Genomic DNA, 23,286 nt, shown 5'->3' on the forward strand with positions numbered 1-23,286 from the left:
TCTCCGCAGGAGTAGTCCAGCAGTAGAAATCAGTCCAATAACAAGGTGTGTAACATCTAGCAGGGTGACAGAAAAACCCAGGGTAACTTCTAAGGACCTCAACGTCTCTCTCACATTGTGTTTTTTAAACATGCTTCCATTTGTCACTTCAGTCTTTACTCTGAAATACAGGAAGAGAAATCATGGCTGAAACAATTTCTCATGAAACCAGGGGTGTGGTCCAACAGTCAGTTTGGTGAGGAAGGTTCCTAACTGAGAGAAGTGACCCAGAAGTATCTGTGTAGCAGCCACAATGAATCCAGATCATGAGCTTTATTAACTGATCAAAGTCTCTTCTTTCATCTTCTGTATCATTCAGTTTGCATTGGTAATGCCCATTATTGTAATGCTTTTTTAAGACGAGCAAAACTTTATTTCACTTTGGGTTAGCTGGGATAAGTGATGGATGGAGGGAATTTTACTTCAGCCACAGAAATCCTAAACAGGAAGGAGGAGCAGAGTTACAGTGGATCACTATCCAGCAGGGAAACAAGGTTTATTTCAATTTCTTGGCCATGAGTGAGATTTACTGAGTGGGCAAATTAGGGAGACGACACCATCAGATCCCGAGCCCTCCATGTGTTAATCAAGAGACGGCTGCTGTGCTACATCCATAAATAATGAATAAATTAGGAGCTAAAGCTGAAAGGACAGTTTATTTGTACCATCTTCACGTGAACACATTCAAGAACATCACAGATGAAGAAACATTAAAAACTTCCACACTACATAAAGCAAGAAAAATAGTTTTTCTTTCAGGTGGTTTCAGAAAAACAGAAACATCAAACATCTCCAAGACTCTCTTTGAAAGAACTAAAAACCTTTGTTCTCATGGTCCAATCATGAGTGAACTCCCCGATGAAGCCTTGTGTGCTAAAACATGTCAGAGTTTTAAAGGTTAAACATGAGTTTCCAAAACGTTTTGCTGGAGAACAATGAACTATTTGACTGAGTTTCAATCATTTACAGACGAGCAAAACCAGGACAGAGAAAAAAGGACAAAACTGACTCAGTAAAAAACAGAAAAGAAGATCCCATGTAGATCTGTATTATGTAGAAGTTCAGCCCAGCAACCAGTTCAGTTCAACACAAGTTTAAATGATTCTATCTGAACTCTGTGGAGCCTGATCTCAAGCTTTTTGAGTCTGACACAGAAACCAGAGGATCTTTCTGTGTCTTCAGATTCACTGTGATCCAGTGATGGGAGTGATTTCAGCCCTGAGTGATCGCGCTGATGTTTGCACAGAGCAGACAATGAGGTGAATGTTTGGGCACATTGGTAACAGTGAAACAGTTTATTAGTAACGTGGGATCGTTTGTGTGCAGAGTATGAACTGAGATTCCTGAAGCTCTTGTCACACTGGTCACAGCTGTAGTTTCCTTCCATGTGTGCACGTTCATGAATGTTACGATTACCTGAATGTGAGAAGCTTCTCTCACAGTGTCTGCACTTGTGTGGTTTCTCTCCTGTGTGGACTCGTTTGTGTGTTTTAAGCTGACCTGCAGTGGTGAAGGATGACCCACACTGATCACAGAGGTGCTTTTTAACCCCACTGTGAATCAGTTCATGTCGTTTTAAGCGATGTGATGTGGTGAAGCTTCTCCCACATTCTTTGCAGTATTTCAGTTTGTCTCCAGTGTGTCTACGTTGATGTACTTTTAGGGCCTTTTGCTGACTGAAAGTTTTTCCACAGAGGTCACAATGAAAGTCTTTCCCACCACCACAGTGATGACAGGGTTGAGAACTGGATCCATCTGTGTCGCTCTGCTTCTAAACAAAGACACAAAGACAGTGTAAGTCAGTCCTTCAACATTTGTATCCTGAACGTCGCCTGAAATAAAGAGCATCTCTGCAGACGTCCAACTACATTTGACTGTTTCAGTTAACACACTCAGTTTACTGGGCTGCAATAACTACAATACTACCACCATAATACTACAGTAATACTAAAATCATAACTGAAAGGAAAATCTGAATAATCACTCAGAGCTGCTTTTCCATGCAGTAGAATTGCTAACATGCTAACACAGTTTAATGAGCAGAGTTGTTCCAAACAGTCAGGCTAAAATGACAAGATAACAATATAAATACATACCTCACAGTAGCTGCACTTGTAGAGTCTCTTTCTGGTGTGGATCTGTTGGTGTTCTCTCAGGTAACGTGGAGATTTAAAAGTCTTCTCACACAGGTCACATCGATAAGGTCTCTCCTCAGTGTGGGTAAACATGTGTTGTTGTAACTGTGCGTCTGTTGTAAACTCTTTGCCACACTGTTCACAGCAGTACACATCATGTCTAGTGTGAATGCGTAGGTGTGTATTTCGGTTCTCTCTCCGGCTGAAAGTTTTTCCACAGATGTCACAGCTGTATGGCTTAATTCCAGAGTGGGTAACTAGATGCCTCTGTAAGCTGCTACTGTGAGTAAAAGCTCTGCCACACTGATCACAGCTGTACGCTTTAACTCCACTGTGGATGAGTTGGTGTTTTTTTAGGTAACCCTTCAAGGAAAAAGACTTTCCACACAAGTCACAGCTGAACGGTCTCTCTCCAGTGTGGATGACCTGATGCCGTTTTAGTTTAGCCCTCACAGTAAAACCCATCCCACACTCGTCACAGGTGTGTTTTTTCTCTCCCTTTCTTCTGTGAGGTTTGTCGGCCTCCTGAGAGCGCTGACTTTTGGCTCCATGTTGGTCCTGCAGTGACAGAGATACAAACAGAGGCAGTGAGTGAAATGCAGTCGTGGAACAAACTCAACCTTCAAACTCCATTAACACTAGTTTTAAACCTGAAGGTGGAGCGTGGCACCAAACACCTTAAAGGTCTCTTATCCCCACCTGCTGGTAGTTCTAACACATTACATCCAACCTGCTGTTAAAGATAATTCATGACTGTTCAAACACTAAAATCATGCCCATCCCTCCTGATTGTACACACACACACACACACACACACACACACACACACACACACACACACACACACACACTATTTTATAATTTAGATTATTTTGTTGTTTCCTATTACATATTTCTATAATTTGTATAGATTTATACAGAATTATTCAGTGATAATAAATCCTATGTTTGTTTATTCTAAAGGAACCCCGTTAGCTTCCACAACAGATGTTGCTCGTCTTCCGTCAAATACTCACATAAAATATTACACAATAAAGTGGATTCAAGATATCCACATAATTTCACTCTTACATCCACAGTGAGGTTTCACAATTGTTCAAATATAAGCAATCAATAATAATAATAATAATATCAATAACATTGAGGCACATTACACAAATTTCAAAAACAAATCATGTCTTACAATATTTACAACAACTAAAAGCTCTGTAAATCGGCTTTTAAGTCTTCATTGAAGTTTTGAATAATTCTCTAATTTTTTAAGGCAACTTATTCCACTTAAAAGTTGCTCTAAATGTAACAGTTTTACAAAACGTTACTTTTAACTCGAGCATTTACTAAATTGCAGCTTGTTGAAAACTGTGTAATATGATGATGTATTTCATCTGGATACTGCAGCTGAGCAGAATAAATGTGGTGTGTTTAACAGAATTGCTTTCTTTAGAACTACAAGTAAGCCATAGAATATTTTAGCCTGTACAGGAAGCCAAGAAAGGTTATTATGCATTTTATCAATATTAGTATAGTATGAACATCTTCACACTAATCTGGACGCCTTATTCTGGACTAACTGAAGTCTGTTAAGATCTGTCTTATTAGCTGCTGACCAAATGATTGAACAATACTCCAGATGAGACATTACTAGTGCATTAATGACATCTTTCATAATGAAGAAGTGATACACAAAGAGCATTTCATAGCCATAGCTATGCCTTGTCGGCAGAGTTATGTGACATTAGTGATGTTTGTACTTTCAGCGTTAACTTGGTTTTAAAGCCTTTAAAATATACGCCGTTCAATAGTCGACCTTAATCTGACAGAGAATGTGATGATTTTGTGGATAATTAAAGTCAGTCATATATCCACAAACACAACAAGCTGAAAGTCAGTGATGCTGCTCGGTTTGCAGTCCTGAACATCACGGCACAAGCAGGATCCACTGCACTGTTAATGTTAGCTGTGTTATATTGCTGCCTCTGTTCGGTGGTGTCGAGCCAAACGCACTTTAACGTGTGTTTGAACGAGCTGACGGTTCACTCGTTAAGCTGAAAGAAAGATGCTTTAATCACAGCAGTCACACATGTGTCCACTGCACCATCTGGAACTCTTCTTGTTTACACTCGTAATAACACAAACACTAAATCCTGCTTCTCTGGTGCTGTTGTGTAGCAGTGTGTACACCTGAGACTGTCACCTGTCTGTCTGTCCTGCACTCTCTCTCTGTTTCTTTCTCTCTGATTGTGGAATAAAAGTATGAACATGTGTTTATAAGTTACGCTTGTGTTTGAATCCTGCAGCTTATCACACATTTGATTTCCATGTGTGACGACTGCAAGTGTCCAGAGTGAGGACAGACTGAGGGAGCCACTGCTGCACATCATCTGTGAGGCTTTGCAGCCCTGATGATCCACCAGGACAAACTCAGCAGTGTGTGAGGAAGAGGAGGAGGAAGAGCCAGCAGCTGCTGACAGATGGAGGGAATAGACAGACTGTTCCCTGTTTGTGAAGGACTGCTAGGAAAGTTTAACATAACTGTCTGTGCTGAATCAGTCTTATTAGGTAATGTTCAAATAATGTGATCATCCCAGTGTTTTCAGTGTGGGAGAAAGTACTCAGGGCCTTCAAGTTACACACTATGAAAGGCAGCAAGAAGTTTAATGTTCAGAAACCTAAAGTCTGTATCAGCAGCAGGATGGAGCTAAAAATAAATGTTGGTTTCAGTTCTATGAAGCTTTGAGTATTTTGGATCAGTAGCTGCTGTGTTTGTTGCATCATATTGCTGTAACTGTTTATATGCTTTATATATTCTGAGCTAAGTTGATCTATAGTGTTACATCATATTCTATAAGGATGTTATGTGTTTGTAGACTTTCTGCCCAGTTTGACCCATTTAGCAGAAGTCAGCCTGTTTAAGGCTCTGATATCTATTCTGTGTGACTTACAGCAGTTATGACATGGTCTGATTTTCTCACCCAATGAAGGAATATTTCATATATCAGTCTACTCTTCATTCTATCAGACACAGTTATCACAGCTCCTACATTTGCTTTTTACACATATATGTAAGCATTGAGCCACATTTAGTACCAACATATTAAATGAACAATATTTGTCCCTTATATATGATACATCTGTATACACACTGTCACAGATACTTGTCTGTGAGTGAAGTGATTAAAATAATAACTATAATATTGGCCATATTATATTTACATTACCACAGTGAGATGACTTTAGTCTCATGAACAACATCAGCTAATTGTTATTTACAGCTAATCTTAAACGACTGTTCAGCACAGAAATGAAGCCCAACAATCATGTTTCACAGTCCTGTGGTCTCAGCCTCAGATACTCATCAAATCACACAGAGCTCATGTAGAAACAAATGAACTAAATATGTTCTCCTTCATTTCTGTCAAACAAAGCTGTATGAAACGTTTCCAGCTGTTAGTATCATGGTTGCTAGGCAACCTGGGCAGCGCGACGGAGGCTAGACGTCCCATTTCACGAGCCTACGAGCCTCGCACTTCGGCCTTAGAGGTCTTTGAGTACGCGGCCCTTGAGGACTTTAAAGCTGCAGAACCTGAATCGGGATACAGCCATGATGATCTCCAGCCTCGTGCTCGCCAACATTCTCACCTGAGTTAAGAAGACGATCACTGAAATGGTCTCAGCAGGTCCTTTGATGACAGCAATGAAATGCAGTGGTAAGGCTTTTTGGGGATTAAGTTCGTTTTCATGGCAAAGAAGGACGATGCAGTTCATCTGATCACTCCTCATAACATTCTGGAGTGCAGGCAAAATGCTATTATAAAAACTTAAGCAGCAACTTCTCCAGGTTCCAATATTTATGCAATTCTCAAACCTTTTGGCCACGACTGTATAACCTCTTCTGAAGTTTAGTGGATATTATACATGGTTATGCTCAGGATGTGTCGGCCAGTTTCCACTGGAAACGCCTTTTGGTTAAACTGTCAGCGAGGAATTTGCATTTGCACTGTTACATTTTTATATAACTTTAATGCACATAAACAACAGCTGCTTGTTTCAGTGAAAATACATTGATGGGTTTTTAATAAAGTTGTGCAGCTGTAAAGTATTTTGTCTGGTGTCAATTCTATCGTCAGCTACATCGTTATGGCAAATGTTCAAATGTATATGGTGATAAATATCTTTGGTCATATGGTCCTGCTCTGTCTGTCACCTTCTGTGTTGAGCTCATTGTTTCCTCTGTAGTGGCTGAGCTGAGTCCAAGTAGCTGAAAATGTTCCTCTGCTGCTCCGTCAGACTCTCCTCCTCCTGCTGATCAGCTGGGACACAAAACAGATCTTTGTTAGGCTCCACACTGCACTGAAGAGTCAAAGTGTCTCATATGTTCATCTGACAAGTAAAAGAACACATTTTTGTTTCCCGAGGTGGGCAACTTGTTGGAAACAAACACAAAAGGTTTGAGCACTGATACCAGGGACTGTGCAAAACGAGGGATTTAGGAAAAGGAAGAGAGAGAGCAAGAGAGAGAGATGGAAGAGCAGGAGAGAGAGATGGAAGAGCAAGAGAGAGAGATGGAAGAGCAAGAGAGAGAGATGGAAGAGCAAGAGAGAGAGAGCCAGGGCATCGATTACTTTGCTCGCCCTGAACCTGCCATATTACAGGCCTTCTTAGATTACCACCCACAGCAGAACAGTAGCAGTGCAGTTGTGATGAGGGTGTTCAGCTGTAAAGATGGCACCAACAGGAAGTGGCTTACTTATTGCAAAGAACGCCATTTATTGTTCTGCTTTGTGTGTCTGGCATTTGCAAGGCTGACTGACACCAGCACATTTATAACAGGCATGAGTGACTGGCGACATATACATCTGCGCACAGAGGAGCATGAAAAGAGCAATACACACCAGACCTGTGCTGAAGCTTTTTTCTTAAGGTGCTCAAAAGGCAACATCAGGAGCTTGTTTGCTGGCAGTCAGTTGTCAGCTCACAGAGCACAAGTGAAAAAGAGACGGCAAGTTTTAGAGCGTATAGTGGATGTGATCAAAGTACTTGGGAAGAGGGGACTCAGCTATAGGCATGTGGAGAATGAGGCTGCATACACTTTAGGTGATAACACCATCGATCATGGTAACTTTCTGGAACTGATTGTGTTATTAGGCAAGTATGATATGTGCCTTGGAGAACATTTGAATGACTACATTGAAAAAAGCAAGAAGTTGCATCAGACCAGTGGATCAAGAGGTAGAGGATCTCTCATCACCCTACTCTCCAAAACAACTGTCAACTCAGTGATTGATGCACTTGGCCATCTCCTTCAAGAGAGCATCGCCAGTGATGTCCAGAAAGCTGGGATGTTTTCTGTTCAGCTAGACACAACCCAAGACATCACAGGTTATGATCAGTGTTCAGTAATCATCAGGTATGTTACTGAGTCTGTGCAGGAGAGGCTTGTCTCCATAGTGAGGTGCGAAGCATCCACGGGGCAGTACTTTGTAAACTTGCTTTCCAGAGTTTTAGAGCATCTGAATCTAGACAAGGCCATGTGCATTGGGAATGCAACAGATGGTGCTTCAAATATGCAGGGCCAGTACAAAGGCTTTTCAGCACTTATGACTGCCCAGTCTCCAACTCATGTGCATGTGTGGTGCTATGCACACATACTTAATCTTGTGATTGCTGACACAACACAAAGTGTCATTGAAAGTGGATCACTCTTTAATTTACTTAATGACATAGCTGTGTTCATCAAGGAGTCCTATCACAGGGTTGATCTGTGGGAGAAACAAACCGAAAACACAAGACACAGACGCCTCAGTCCAATAGGTGAGACACGGTGGTGGGCCAAGCATGATGCCCTCCAGAAAATCTTTGGACATTTTGGGAAACCAGATGATGGCCTCTTCGTTGATGTAGTGCTGACGATGGAAGCCATTGAAAAGAGGGAGAAAGAAAAGCCAGCTGTTTGTGCCAAAGCACGAGGCTTTAAAGAGTGTCTCTTGAAGCATGAAACTGTGTTAACAGCACAGATATTTCTTAGAGTGTTTGAGCAAACAACTCCTGGGTGTGTGTTAACACACACGAAACTCTGGCTGATTGGGTCCCACACCCAATTTCACACCTTGGCTCAGGTGATTAGAGGATCATCAGGGGGTCCTTTTGTCCCTCTGTGGGGGTCACGGGGTCACTCCCACTAGGTTTATATCTGGGACTCTCCACCATTTGACCTTAGAACTGAAGAAGCTTCTCGGATGAGAGGTGAAACGTCTTCAAGCAACTTAAAGAAGTCCAGACGCTTTTCTTTGCAAGCTCCTTTGACTACGATGACCTGGATGACTGAGAACCTTCACAGACATATGATAACTGGAGTGTGCAGCGTTTCCATGCGCAGTTTTCCTGCATCTTGACTCATGTGTGTGGAGTGTTCATAGCATCAGCATCATGTTTTTGTTTATTTGTTTTGTTGGGTTGAAAATAATTAAATAAACGTGTGATCATGCCTATGGATCACCATGGCACATATCTCCAGCCATATGATTTATTTATGCAGATGACAAAGTGAGTGTGAATGTGTCTGACATCACAGTGTTTTTGTGCACTGTGCAAAAGTAATTGCCTCTGATTGTGAGTGAGAGCAGTGATTTTGCGGATCACAAGCTATTGTAAAGGGAAAAAAAAGAGTGAAAAAGAGACAAATTACATTGTAGACGAAGAAAAATAATCATAGGAAAAAGGTTTTGTGTTGATCAGCCGAAAAACAACTACAATGTCATTTTCTGCTTTTAAGAAAGGATTGTTCACACAAACACAGAGAGAGAGAGAGATGTGTTGATTAAGCAGTGATGATGATAATGAACATGTCTTAGTTTGTCACTTTCAGGTGAAAAGCAGACCTGAATCAATTTTCCACATGCAGCGGTCGGAAGAAAGTTATAGTTTAACATCATTGGAAACGTTCAGGCCAAGTTTCTGGCTGACTTATTTACAGCACCATGTGTTTCTCAACCTCACAAGCAAGCTCACACCTCCCTGAAGACAAGGAATGCAGCTCCAAAGCAATAACATGGCAGATAAAGAGACAGCAGCAAAGTCCTGAACAAAGAGTCCCAGCGAGCAGCAGCAATGTGGACAAACAGCACCAGAGAAGAAGAGCAAACCCATCATCCTGACTGATCGGATGAATGGCACTGTGTTTCCAACAAGCTGCAACTTCACTATGCATGTGAAGAAAACTTTTGAGGAGAACTGAGGAGACTGTTGGAGTTTGACATTTGCCACCTGTGGAGTAAAATGGCAAGAAGAGACAGTTGAACACAGGACAAAGCTGAAGGAGAACTGCCGGCTGTGAACTGTTGAAAGTGGGAGAGGACAAGAGAGTGAGATGACAAAAGAGTGAGAGAAAGTGGAAACACAGAGGAATGCTGTTATTAAATGTGGGAAATCAAAATTTGGGTTAGCAAACCTGGGGAAAAGAAAACTGACTGCTTAAGTTGGAAAATTGAGACGGAGTCTGAAACAAATAGAAACATACAAAATCACACAAACAAGCAGAACATGCATTAACCCTACTAACAATTCCAAACACAAAATAACTCATGAAGACTCATAGCACATTAGTTAAGAAATGATTAAATAATAGCAGAGAAGTGTGTAGGAAAGGCAGGTTTAAGAACATGCTCTGCTGGAGATGCAGCTCCACAGACATGCATTAGACCTGCCTAATAACACAAACACCCATGCAATGAAAATTAGCTTGTTATCTTTCATCAGTGTAAAATAGTGTCAATTTAGCAGACACTTGTTATCAAATACTGAATTTATCCTAAAGAAAAAAAAATTGACTCTCTAGGTTGCAGGACAACAATTTAACCTTTGTGGGGGAAAAAAGATCCTGGTTTGACTAACCAGTGATCAGACAATAAATTTAGTGTTAAAATGGTAAATTGGGAGAAGCTTCCTGCTTGATTAATGCAGCAAGTAATTTACTGTATGAGGGAAATTCTATTTTTGTGATACTATTTTGAACATGCTTTCCTGTTGTCCTGTCAACTTAGTGGGTTAATAGCTGATATGCAAATTAGTTGATCGGTTTTAGATTAATGAAAGGTGACTGAATTCTAGCACGAGTGAATGAGATGTGTTGGAGTTGTTGTGTTGAGTGGAGACTCTAAAACACTGAGTTTCCTGCTTTGATGTGCGAGTGAATTCTGTATCTAGATACACAACTCTGAATACGTCAGAACAAACTTCTTTTATGAGGTGCATGACAGCATGTCACATGTTTTATGATGAAGGGAAAAGGAAAATTGAATAAAATAGATCTGTGGCCTAAATGAGTGAAGAGCACAGACCTGGTGATTAAACTCATAGCTAATAAGACACATTAGGCTTATGTGTGTGTTGTGCAGCTGATGGTTGGCTTGGAGTGAATCTAGCTGATGATTTTTCTTCTGTTGTGAAGTCGAGCCTGCCGATTAGTATGATGGTATGATGAACCATGCTAATGGTATGATTTACCCTCCTGAGATGAGGAGTTTGTGTCATGACTTAACAAGGCCTTTTTATTTTGATACTTTCACAGTGCACTGAAAGTTTTGTTTGATAATCTCTGTTATTTTTCATTTTATCTTTTGAACAGGCACTGATTTTGTTTGTCTATTTCTTTTCTTTAAGCAGATCTGCACGTCAGAAATTAAAAGTGCTATACGACCTGTCGAGAAAGCCTTACAAGTGAGTTTTCTCCACATTAAAATGGGCTCAGGAGAAAGCCACTTATTTGGGACAATTATTAAATGAATGTCCCAGCCTAAACCGGATTCAGCAAGGTAATCCGATCTAGAAGTTCTTTTTCTTTTTGAAATGACGTCATTTTGCTGGAAGTGGAAACTAAATGCGACGACAGGTTCCACTATCAGCAAAGAATGAATGAATGAATGGAAATAAAGAACAAACTGACTGACTGGTAAAAGCTGACAGGACATGACCACGACTCAAGGTTAACCTCCACCTAGACAGGACAAAAGGGTGGATGAATTTATGTGTTTTTTGTTACAGGAGCAGAAAGATGACAGCAACATTCGCGGTTGCATGACGATTTAATCTTTTAAATGCCATCTTTTCTGTCTGTGAATTTACTATGTGTGTGTCATCCACTAACTTGTGTTGCTCACAGACATTACTGTGAGAAAGTGTACACACCTGCGCAGCGCTAACATTTACATTTCTTTTTACAGCAGATGATTAATCATGTGTTTGATCATGTGATTTATAAGAGGATTAGTTAATGTTTTCCTACTACAGGATTTCTGGGTTTATATGTGACTGTCATTCTTTCCACAGCTAGGGTTGGCTACCTTTATGGTGTTTTTAATGGCACCTCTGGAACCTGTTGACCTGTGTCTGACCACCGTCTGACCACAGTCAATGTGTATTGCTAATGTTTGTTTCTTTGAGAATGCTGTGGAGGATTCGGCACAAGCGGTCAAGTGACATGAGTAAAACAAATAAGAGGTTACGGTGTTTATGGGAAAGTTGAATATGGGCTCTTAGCTGGCCACTTTGAGCCCATAGGGATATATGAGTGGAGTGAATTTGCTTAAGAGAAGTCATTGATTACATTAATGTTAACTGAGCACATGGGATGATCCATGTCTGAGGCAAATTAGGGAAATAATTGTAGTTTCCCGATTTGAGAAAACCTGCACATGACACTTGTCTTGCTGATGTTGAATGCTTATTACTCTTCTGATATATTGTTTATAAGAGTGAAGTTGATTTTATTGTATGCAGGCTCCTGGTGGAGCCAGTTTTTAAGACAGGGATCCTGGTTTGGTGAGTTGACGCATGGTTGTCCATGCGTCAAGAAGTGGGGTCCAGAATTAACATTAAACAATGTTTACTATTATTGTTGCAGTGATTTGTGTGATTAGCTGTTTATTTACAAGTATTAAATCTATGCAAGTGGTGCATCCATGTTCAGATGAGGCTTTGATGGCCTATTAGTGAAGTTCACTGAACTAAAGAATGTGGTTTGATGATTGTTGACATGCTCTCCAAATAGAAGTCTTTCTGAAATACAGGTGCAGCAGTGAGAAGCGAGAAACATTCCAGGCATAGCCCAGGCAGTGGTTGAGGTCAAAGGTCAAGCTGGTTGGGGCCCAGCATGAGATCAGACCTTGGAGCCACAGCAAGGACCATGAAACTGCCTGCAAAATAGCGGAGAGACCCTCCTGGATTTATCAGAGCCACTGCAAAGAGGTCGAGGTCCCAGGAAACCCCAGCACCCTCAAGACAGCACAATAGAGAAATCTCACACTTGGTTGTTTCGGTGGTGAGGGGGGAGTGCTGATTGAGCCCCCGTAGGGTAAGCTCGCACTTCAACCTCCAGCCTCTGATCAACTCTAGGGCAACCAAGTGCCAGGCGTGACAGCTGAATCAGCAGAACCAGGAGGAAGGCAGAGAAGCTGAGTGTTTTGAGACAGATCCAGCAGGCCCAAAATCAGGACTATCCATGACGAGAAGGAGTGCCTAAGAGGATCGTCCACAGGATGGGAGCTGAGGCCAGGAGAGAGACTTCAGGAGGATCAGAGATCATCTTCAGCAGCGTAGGGACAGGAAAACTCGAGGGATGACGGGAGCGTGCCAGGCTCCATCGACAGCGCAGAAGGAGTTCGATGATGACATCATGATTCTGTGAAAAGCACAGGAACCAGAAGCTATGGTGGTGATGACAGCAGTTTCCTATGAACATCACCTAATGCTGTGCCACTGTACTGTGAATACGATGATACCCTGAAGACTGCTGGGATCACAACAGCAGTAAGATAACGGAACCCTGCACCCTTTCCACAGAGGTGTTTCTCTGCAGAGCGTGGACAATGAAGGAGTCATAAATATCCCCCTCACAGGACGAAGGCTTGAATGAGGTGGTGGGGGTTGGTAGAGGCCATAAAACTAGAGTGCTGAGAGGTCTGCAGCTTTGGAAATAGCTGAGACCCATGTTGACAAACAACAAAACTAACTAGTATGTTTGAATGTTTATTCTACATACATTCGGACTCTGGTCCTATGGACAGTGATGGAAACAACTGGAAGAGACATTCATGACGCCCTGCAGAACTCAAACCACTCTGCAGAGAGACATGTGATTTGCACACCCAGAGAAAACACCACCAAGCTGAGATGGTTTTGAAAATGTTACTTTCTTATTTTCACTATTAAATTAACAATTTCTTTGTTTGCTTGTAGGATGCAGTTTGCCATGAGATGAGATCACTGAATGGGATAACTAGGGATGGGTATCGTTTAGGTTTTATCCGATACCGGTGCCAAATCGGTACTTTTGAAACTGTGCCGGTGCTCAAACGGTGCTCGAACCGGTGCTTAAAGAATGGAGAACACAAAATTGGTCCAAAAACCTCTCATATTCAGCTGGTTTTTTGTAAAAAGATAACAATGTTAGCCTTTTCTGCAGCTATGGGGTATATATGGTATCACTCTTAGCTGGAAGCAGTGCTTAAACAATGGAAAAAATACAAACTTTGTCCAAAAACCTCTCATATTTAGCTGTTTTCCACTTTTTCTTTGGTCGTTTTAGCTTTTTTGGCCAGGGTGAAGGGAGTATCTGTCATCAAACAAGAAGACAGCCGCATGTAGCTATGATGATGTTTGCTAGTTCACCTTACATGCATTAATGTAATAACGTGGTTAGCCTACTCAATGTAAATTACACACGAACAACATTAAGCTACTCACGCAGAGAAGAACGGCTGCTGCTGCCATCCAATACGGCGCATTTCTCGGCTTTAAAAAAAAAAAAACGCTATGCGTCGCCAGGTGTTTCATCGGATTCGAGGTGTTACTTCCTTTGACAGTATCACAGTATCAGCTTAAAGCACTTGTTGCTGCTGAGTTTGCATATTTTGCTGTGAAGTACAGCCAGATTTTTGACCGCTTTGCCTTGGGCATTTTTAATCTGTAGCTCTGCATAAAAGAACGTACGTACCTGGACCCGCCTACTATCCTCGGAAACGTAAAATGATTGGCTAGAAGTGTATCACAGCTCAGGAAAAAAAAGCACCGAAATAAAGCACCGAAATGTGCGCTGCTTTTCGGTCTGGTTACTACCGTTTATGTCAGAACCGGTGCAATCATGGCACCGGACACCGGTACTCATCCCTAGGGATAACCGCTAATACATTTGTTAAACTGTGTATTTTTTCAGTAATTTAGGGTGATTTGACATATGCTGAATATAACAATGTTTGCATTGAAACTGTCAGACATTAGGTATTCGTAACTGGGGACTTTTCAAGCATAAACGTCAAAAAGGGGGGAATGTTAGATTTTGTATTGTTGATTGTCATTTATGCTTAGAAACATTTACTCATATATGCTTAGAAGTATATAATCATTGGTAGATTGAAAGGATGTCTCATCCTAAAAGAGGTCTGTATTAACTCTGTGTAGAGGGGGGTGCATACATTCCTCTGCACAGTGTCCTGGCATGGATCACACTCCCTAGGAGAGTTTATCTTTGATTTATGGTATAGCAAGCACACGTATATCTGTTTAAGTATAAGAGCCTTTTGTTAGATGGACCCAGACGTCCTGGCACCAGCTAGCACCAGAGTCTACACAGGGTCACACCCACATACACACACACACACCCACATACACAGGCAAGGTACTCTTTGTTTGTATGTAGACGTCATATGTTAATGAACTTATGCATATTCATGTAACCTCAATAAAAGAACAGTGGTACGGGAGAACGGACGAGAGCAACTGGGGTTAAGCGAAGGGACGGCGCTTTGTCCGGTTTTCTCCCGTGCACGAGAAACATGAAGAAGCTTGCCTACTTGTGTCTTGCTTTGCAGTGTAATTATATTGTCTCCAACGTTCCAGCGGATGGGTTCAAGCTACAAACCTATCATAGGTAACGAGGTAAGTTCCATGTCTGAGTCAGAGTCGTCTGGGCAGTGTGCCATTGCGATTTCAAAAAAATTAAGCCGCTCCAGGGCACAGCGCAGTTATTGATATAGCAGTAAAAGAGTCAGTTAGGTCAGACTAGAAAGACAAAACTGCAAAAATGCATTCAAGATTAAATTTAGAAAAACCACATATAAAATTTCGCCCAACAACTGAAATTAGACTGGAGTGATCAGAACCATGTTATTACAATAGCATGTCTGCAACACTAGAGCTCAATGCAAGATTAGTTTTAAGTCGTTTCGTTATACTGAGCCGAAGACCAGCACCAACGGTTGTAGTCGGCCAAGCTATCACTTACATGTGCTACAGTCAGTCTCAGCAGAGGGAAAGGGGAATGAAAAGCCAGCAGAAACGTTCATGTCCAGGCTCTCCACAGAAGAATTAATCCTTAGAAGACGAAAGCAACAACAAATAACAAATCCACGGAGTCCATTCGCGTCGCGGAGTCAGCTTCTCTCTTTTTCTTTCTCCTAAGCGGAGCAGCGGCACACCACGGTATCCAGAAATTAGTCGGGTCCCACCTGAGCTGAGGCTGCGGCCATGGCTGGAGAAAACGTCCGAGCGTCCGCAAAACTGGGGGGATTTCCGAGACAGTTCACGTGCTAGAAGAGAAGAATCCTCGGCGGGATGCAAAAATTGTCTGAAGTCCAAGGGGAAAAAGTTCGGGCGCCAGTTGTAACGTGCAGTGGAGATGAAGCCAGCCGCGGAGGTGTGCAGGTGGATAGCGAATGAGCAACAGCTTCTGACTTTCCAAAAAGTACTCATTTATTTACAATATCAAAAATAAAAGTGCTACCTCTACCACACATTACTAAAGAGCACACTAGTCCGCGTACACACGGGAGCATCCATTACAGGAGGAGTGCGAAGAAGAACAAAAAGGGGGTGACACCAGTCGTGAGACAGGAGGCGCCGCCATGTGGTGATACACTGCATTACAATAGCAACTGTTACAATATAAATATTGTTCTGAGAGGCTTTTTGTTGGTTGAGTCTGAAATTGATTGTATGTACAATTCATATCCTTATAAAACGGCAGAAATATGGTGTTTTATTAATAAACTTACATTCATGGCAGTGGCGTGTCTAGAAAATTTTTGTTGGGGGGGCCAGGTAGGGGCACAGATTTGGAGAAGGGTGGCAGATGTAATTGGCAGATAATGTTTAAAAAAAAATTCTACCAACCATTAACCATAATTCAATAATCCTGTAAACCTAATAACCGAATGCGCTTTTAACTCTTATTAGAATGAGATTTTAACCACTCCGGTGCAAAGTTTTTAGATACTGCGTTGATAAAGTACAAGAGATACAATCAGTGCTTTGTCAGTGTTTACTCAGCATTCAAGGACAGCAATATTTGCATAGTGTTTTTACTGACATATAGTGCACATATGTTTTGGGCAAAAACATTTTTTAATATTAAAATACGAACATTTGTAGCAAACAATTGACAAATTAGCCAATGCCAATGCAAAACTTTATCTGCCTATTAAAAAAAGAAGATAATCTTCTCACAAACTGGTGTTTGATTTTGAAACAGGGAAAAAGTGGGGAAACAACTGAAAAGACTAATATTTGAATAAAACCTGAAAGCAAGTAAATACTTTCTATGCTGCCTTATGGTAAACTTTGGTAATATTGATAAAGAACAACACTGGCTGATGATGAAATACAGTCAGCTGGCATGGTGACACTGCCAGTATTAACCTGCAGGACTGGACCGGTACAGAAAATCGGGCATTTTGACTAGAGACCGGCCCACCAGGTATTAAAGCCATAAAGCCTTTGAATGAAAACAAACGCTGTTGTGACAGTGATGTACAGTTTTGTTGGTATATGTATGATTTCTATACATTTTACGTCAGATAAAAACTTTGGTTGTAAGATTCAGATAATTATTTAATAAAAGCTAGATATTTTAAATGAGAATAAGAAAGAAAAGTATTTCTTTGTGCCCCCTTTCCCTGTTAATGCCCTACCTGCCCCCTGGCAAAAATTTGCTAGATCCACCCCTGCACAGTTACCAGCTGTCAGCTACATAGAAAAGGATCCTGGTGTTATTTGTCTCTCAGAAACAGTTCATAACTTCCCTTCAACTCATTCATGTGACCTAAAAGGTAAACCTGTTTCTCCATCACCTGTTCAGCTCTGATGGTTCAGTAAGGACATCTCCTGGTTTCATCTTCATGTTTCCCTCTCACCACATATACAAACCGACATCACCCAGCAAAGTGGGCGATAAATAAATGAGAGAGAAAAGCCGATCAGCTGATCATTGATCAGTTTCATGATTGAAGTAGCAGCAGGAGAGAGAGGGTGAGAGAATGAGAGAAGAAGAGGCAGCTGTGCAGCGTAAAGACAGAATAACTCCAGCTTTGTGTCTTTTTCCATTCTAGCTAAAGTCCGGGACAAACTGCGTCTCTTCTCAGCTCAATACGAAACGTGTAATATTTTCTCTGAATGAGGGACCATTCCATTTTTTTAAGGAGCCGTTGGCATGAATAAAATAAAGTTCACTATCAGTAACATCATAGCACCCACCCAGCTGTATAAAAACTCCATCAAGCTGGCTAGAACGCAGTACGAGTTATTGCAACTGAGGGTAAAAAGTCAGCACAACGAAAATAAACTCCACCTAAACTTAGTTTATATCTGACCCAGATAGACTGCAGGTCATAACTTCTTACCTGAAGTTCAGTTCACCTGACACTCGGACTGGCGGCTGCCTCGGGTCTCTCCTCCTGCCTCCCCTTCCCTCATCCACCTGCTGGCCTTTGTGGAAGCCCCGCCATAGCCACCACCAAACAACTGAGTTATTTTTACACATCGACCTGCATCTTATAACTCATAACTCTTATGTTAGCTGCCCTCAGTAGCATACTGTCTGAAATATTCGACGGCTGCAAAAATTCTTTAAGTGTTATTTTTTCCTTGGGATTCTAATTTCACCGAAGTTTACTAAACTCAACAAACTTAATATTACTTACCGGGACATTTATTCTGTCCTCATTTTCTTTCACCGAAAAATTGTTTCCTGCAGTGTTGTCCTTCGTGCTTGGCTCGCCTACCTTTGCTAACGTGATGCGCATAGCGCAGAAGCCGATGCTGCATTCACTTAGACTCGGATATCTGAGCTTCACCGTGAAAACATAATCGTACATTTGATATTTGATTGAATTTTATTGTTTTACCTTTGGGGTGGCACCTGGGGTGGCCAGTCTGGTTGGGGGGGTGGCCTGGACACCCCGCTGGACACGCCATTGATTTATGGATATAAAATAGCTAAAAGTATTAACATGCCTCAGAGAAATCACTAATAACACTAAGGGCTGGACGGATTTGATTTGCATTCTTCAAGAAGAGTGTGGTGTCATCAGCTAGCTGGCTGATGATGAGCTCCTTATCAGCTGTGCTGATTCCTTGTATAACAGGTCAAATCTCGGGGTGGAGTCTTAATCATTTTAATTGAGCTATTGCCATTCGTGTACAAGGTTTTGATAGCTTTACAGAAAAATGCCAAATTTTTCCAAAGAGTGGAAAATAAATTGATGTTCAATTGTATCAAAAGCCTTTTAAAAATCCAGGAAGAGAATGAAGCTATAGTCAGATACCAAATCAGAGTAATCAAGTAGATCTAAAACCAGTCTCATGTTCTTAGAAAGGTGTCTGTTTCTCATAAAGCCTGATTGTGTCTCATCGATAATTGTGTCCAAGAACTCTTTCATTCTGTTAGCAAGTACTAAAGCCATAATCTCATAGTCATCATTGAGCAGACAGATGGGTCTCCAATTATCAATAAGATGTAAGTCTTTGTTTGGCTTTGGAATAAGTGTTATGAGACCCTGAGTAAGAGTAGGAGGGAGGATGTTATTCTCTACACTTCCTATGAAAAGCTGCAGTAAGAACGGAGCCAGGAGATTAGAAAATGATTCATAAAACTCTGCAGTTAAACCATCTGTGCCGGGAGATTTGTTGGCCTTAAGTGCAGGAATAGGATTACAAACGTCCTCCACAGTCAGAGGGCTGTCACAGTGACTTCTATCTTCCACAACAATAGTTTTTAGGTTTTTAATATTATTGAGAAACAGCGTTGAGACATATATATATATATTCTACTTTTCTAAATGATTGACTATTTCAATGGAGAACCTAAATGACACGGACCTGTGTTTGTTATTACATATCTCTATTTTGAATGTGACAAGTCTATCATTGCCTGTTATTCATAGGTATTAACAGAGTTTTTGGCCTTTTTTCCTCTATAACAGTTAATTGACTCTTTACAGTGGCCTGCTATGGTTAATAATAACATGTTCAGTCATGAGTGAAATCAAAGCTTTTCTTCACTTTAGCATTTAACATTCCCAACAATATAATGTGATACCTTAATTAAAACACAGCTAATAAAACACAATTTTCTTAATGCAAACATCAGTGACTCAACATTAGCAACCAAAGGGTTCAGTCTGCAGCTCACACTCATGTGAAGCTACAGCCTCCCCCTTTAGTCTCTGTCATCCTTCTGCTCCTGCACAAACAAAGCAAGACAAAACCTCCACCCTTCTTCTACAGGCTGGGTGAATTGTTGTGGACATTCACTAATCCTAAAGTCGGCACCGTTTTTGTCTCAGTATCAAGTCAGTTAAACTTTTAGTCGTCAGTCCGTCACAGTCCAGTCACATGCATACATCCACACACATTCATACCAGATATTGCTGATAATGGAGTCTGACACGCAGCCTATTCGAGCCTCCATCACCAGCAAGATGACGTCATCATTTTAAAGGAAAACAGCTCCTTGTTTTTGGACTGGATTGACTCGCTGCAATCCTTTTAGGCTCAGGACTTCTCATGTGATCAATGTCACATATAAGTGAATTTCTCCCAAGCCCATTATAATCATGGAGAAAAACACTTTGCCACTGTTTCCAGTAAGAATATTTTATAGCGCTTTAAAGTTCAACCTCTCAGGTCTGGATTAAAGAGCTGATTTGTTAAATCGGGAACTCACAAAATACTAAAATATCACCACCGGTGGATCACACCTCTCAGATGTTCTTATCTCAGTGCACTGTAACAAAAGCACAAACAAACGCAACCAATGAAATACTAATAAAGTAACAAATACTGGGGCCCATTGCAAACATGTCCAAGCATAAAACCATCTTTCTCTCTCTTAGAGAAAGAAAACAATCCAAACCTCACTGATAAAATCAACCTAGTGTCAAGCAAAACCCAAAAATCAACCAAAACTTCACCAGATAGTTTTCCTCCCTCCCGGGACAATATTGTGCAGGAATACAGGCACCGTAACTCCTTTTGCACTGACAAAAACATGTTGGATTTACTTGATTCAATAGTGGACACTGGTTGCACACAAAGGTTTTGCTTTGGCAGAAACTTAAACAACTGAGTTAAATCAACACAACCTTTTCATATTCAGTAAAGCTGCATGTTGTGTTCATAAAACACGATTGAAACATGTTCAGATGGAGTAAGTTGAGCTCCTGGAACATTTTAATCCTTCAATTGAAATTGAATGGGTCTACAACAACTACCATCCTCCTATCTCTATCCTGGTTGCAGCAGGGCTGGGAAATAACCCTGAAGTGATAGGTTACCAGGCAGGGTACACCCTGGACAGCTCACCAGTCTATCAGATAGAAACACACAGCCGTTTACATTCATGGATAATTTAGCCCAGGACCTTCTTACTGTGGAGCAACAGCACTAACCAGCATGCCAACAATGGAGGAAATACAGGAAAGCTATGATTTCCTGTATTTGAGGCAGAATTATTTTGTTCTTGCCCTTGACAGGTTAATCCACAATAAATAGCAACAGCATGCATGTGGTGTGTGTGTCGTTGTCTGCCTCTTATAACTCCAGTGATTTTCCTGTAGTTTGAAATCTTATGCGGTGTTGACACAATAATTTGTTGTAAACCAGGAAATTCCCAACTGTGGTAGAAAGCACAGCTTAGCCTTAGCAAATGTTCAAAGAAAAGTCGTCACTTCCTGATTTCTGCTTCACTGATAAATATTGTCACACTGGGGTTTTTGCAAATGATATCAGTGAGCACTGTGTGGCAGCTGGAGTCAGACAACTGAAGCTCCCACAATCAAGACCACAAACAGCTTTCAAAGGAGATTTGAAGCTTTTCTGGCAGCAAGCTTCATGATTTATGGGACTGGAACTGGAACAGAAACTACCTGATCACCAATGGTGAGCTGGCATGGAATTATTTTTATGACATTTTATCAAAGTTATAAATAAGCATGCCCATTAACACATAGTGAGTGAGCATGTTGTCTTCCCACGCAGTGAACAGCAGATGCTAATGTTTTTGTCACTTTTTACAGAGTCAAACTCAAAGTAAGGTCAGTGCTTCCACGCTTTAAACGCTGCACGCTCACACTCTCTCCACACTCGATAGATTATCCATTGTTCATCTGCACACAGCTGCGGTTTTAGTAACGCAGTAACGCAGCGTGCTTACGGGAAAGTAACAGTAATCTAATTACCTTTTTTGCAATAGTAATCCCTCACTTTACTCGTTTCTTGAAATAAGTAATCGGATTACTTCCCATCTCTGGTCGGAGCTGTGCACTTGTGGGTTCCACCTTGTGTACACGTTTATCTTTGCTGTGTGTACTTGTACCTCTGAGTGGAAGCTGAACTCTTGAGTTCGAGTATCGAAGCATCAGCTGTGACGTTAAAGTCCAAACAGCTCGTTCATTTGACGTGCAAATGAACGAAGGTAACGCCGTTTTCATGTGGATGTGTCACTGAGACACTTTCCACATCCACAGCTCACAAAATGGGAAAACTATAGAAGTATAACAATGAAGAAGTTACTATGTTACGGGTCCCAAGGATGAAGACCTCGATGACAAACATGTTACCTGTAAAAGCAGGTGAAGAGCAGAGTAAGGAAGACACGATGCGTCTCTGCTTTCCTCCAGAACGTGTCTGAGTCTGATTTATTTCACACAAATAAATGCTATAAAACACTAAACATGAGCTTTCAATATACTGTTCAGCTGGTTCCTCATTCACATCAATGACATTTACTTATTTCACAACATCAGTGAAATATACTCTTTTTAACTGGTTCAGTTTCTCAAGTTCACACTTCTTTCCATAACAGCTACATCCTTTTATCATATCAATAAACACATCACATTGTCTTCTGCAGTGTCTTACTGGCTAAACAGTTCTATTCAATAACAGCATTGGTAAATACATTACATTTGTTCCCTCCAGTAATTTACTGGCAAAATCACTATTTAGTGCATCATGAAACACAGCTTGTTTAATCAACCCATGAATGCCTCTGTTAGCTACACAGAGTTGCTCAGAGTGCTTGTGTTACACTAGCTAATCTACTCAGTCACTTTAACAGAACTATTAACATTCACATCTCACAGAACTGATTTGATTGGAGCATTACAACACGTTTGCACAGAGCATAGGAGCGCACTGACTCTGCTTCACGAGCGCTCCACCTAACGAGCGGGCTCGCGGTGCGGTCGCGCGGGACACTCCTCTGGTTTTCTCCCGTGTTTACATATAAATAACTTTGGCGGACCGCCTTAACTCTCCCATTCACATTAACCTGGGTAACCATGGTGACAATAAACAACATTTTCGGTGCGAGCACCGTGTACCGACCTGTAAAAGCAGGTGAAGAGCAGAGTAAGGAAGACACGATGCGTCTCTGCTTTCCTCCAGAACGTGTCTGAGGAAGCAGCGGAAGGTGGGCTCCACTTACTGCTCCCCGAAACCCCGGAGCAAGCACCAAAGTTCCGCCCTCACTGCTTTCTAACATAAAATGAATCCCTGTTACATGGATTTTCTATCCTCTTAAAGAAACTGAAAATAAATACATATAGCAATGAAAAATGTCCCGTTACATGAGTGTTTTACACAAAATAATATTCATGTGGTCATTCCCTCACAGGGGTGCCACAACTACACTGCTGTTTTGACAGAGACACAGTGTGTTTATCTAACTTGGCTGAAGCCAAAGTTCTCCAGACAAATTCAGTCTGTTTCTGCCAAGTGTGAACTCACTGGATGAGCGCCAGATACACAGAATCAAAAAGGGATAAATTACTTTTCTTATGTC

At 41.2% G+C, this 23,286-nt stretch overlaps 1 protein-coding gene across 1 annotated transcript; it reads right to left on the reverse strand.

Moving 5' to 3' along the window:
- Positions 1–688: 688 nt before the first annotated feature.
- On the reverse strand, positions 689–22,882 carry LOC143415860 (uncharacterized). The gene is made up of 4 exons (XM_076881276.1): positions 22,061–22,882; positions 6,379–6,484; positions 2,136–2,732; positions 689–1,810 (listed from the first exon to the last, which is right to left on the reverse strand). Exons 2-4 carry the CDS (start codon positions 6,394–6,396, stop codon positions 1,118–1,120), a joined length of 1,308 nt encoding a protein of 435 aa, XP_076737391.1. The 5' UTR covers positions 6,397–6,484; positions 22,061–22,882; the 3' UTR covers positions 689–1,117.
- Positions 22,883–23,286: the final 404 nt, after the last annotated feature.

Source organism: Maylandia zebra, unplaced genomic scaffold, assembly GCF_041146795.1.
Source record: "Maylandia zebra isolate NMK-2024a unplaced genomic scaffold, Mzebra_GT3a scaffold11, whole genome shotgun sequence".
In the NCBI taxonomy this organism is placed as follows: Eukaryota; Metazoa; Chordata; class Actinopteri; order Cichliformes; family Cichlidae; genus Maylandia; species Maylandia zebra.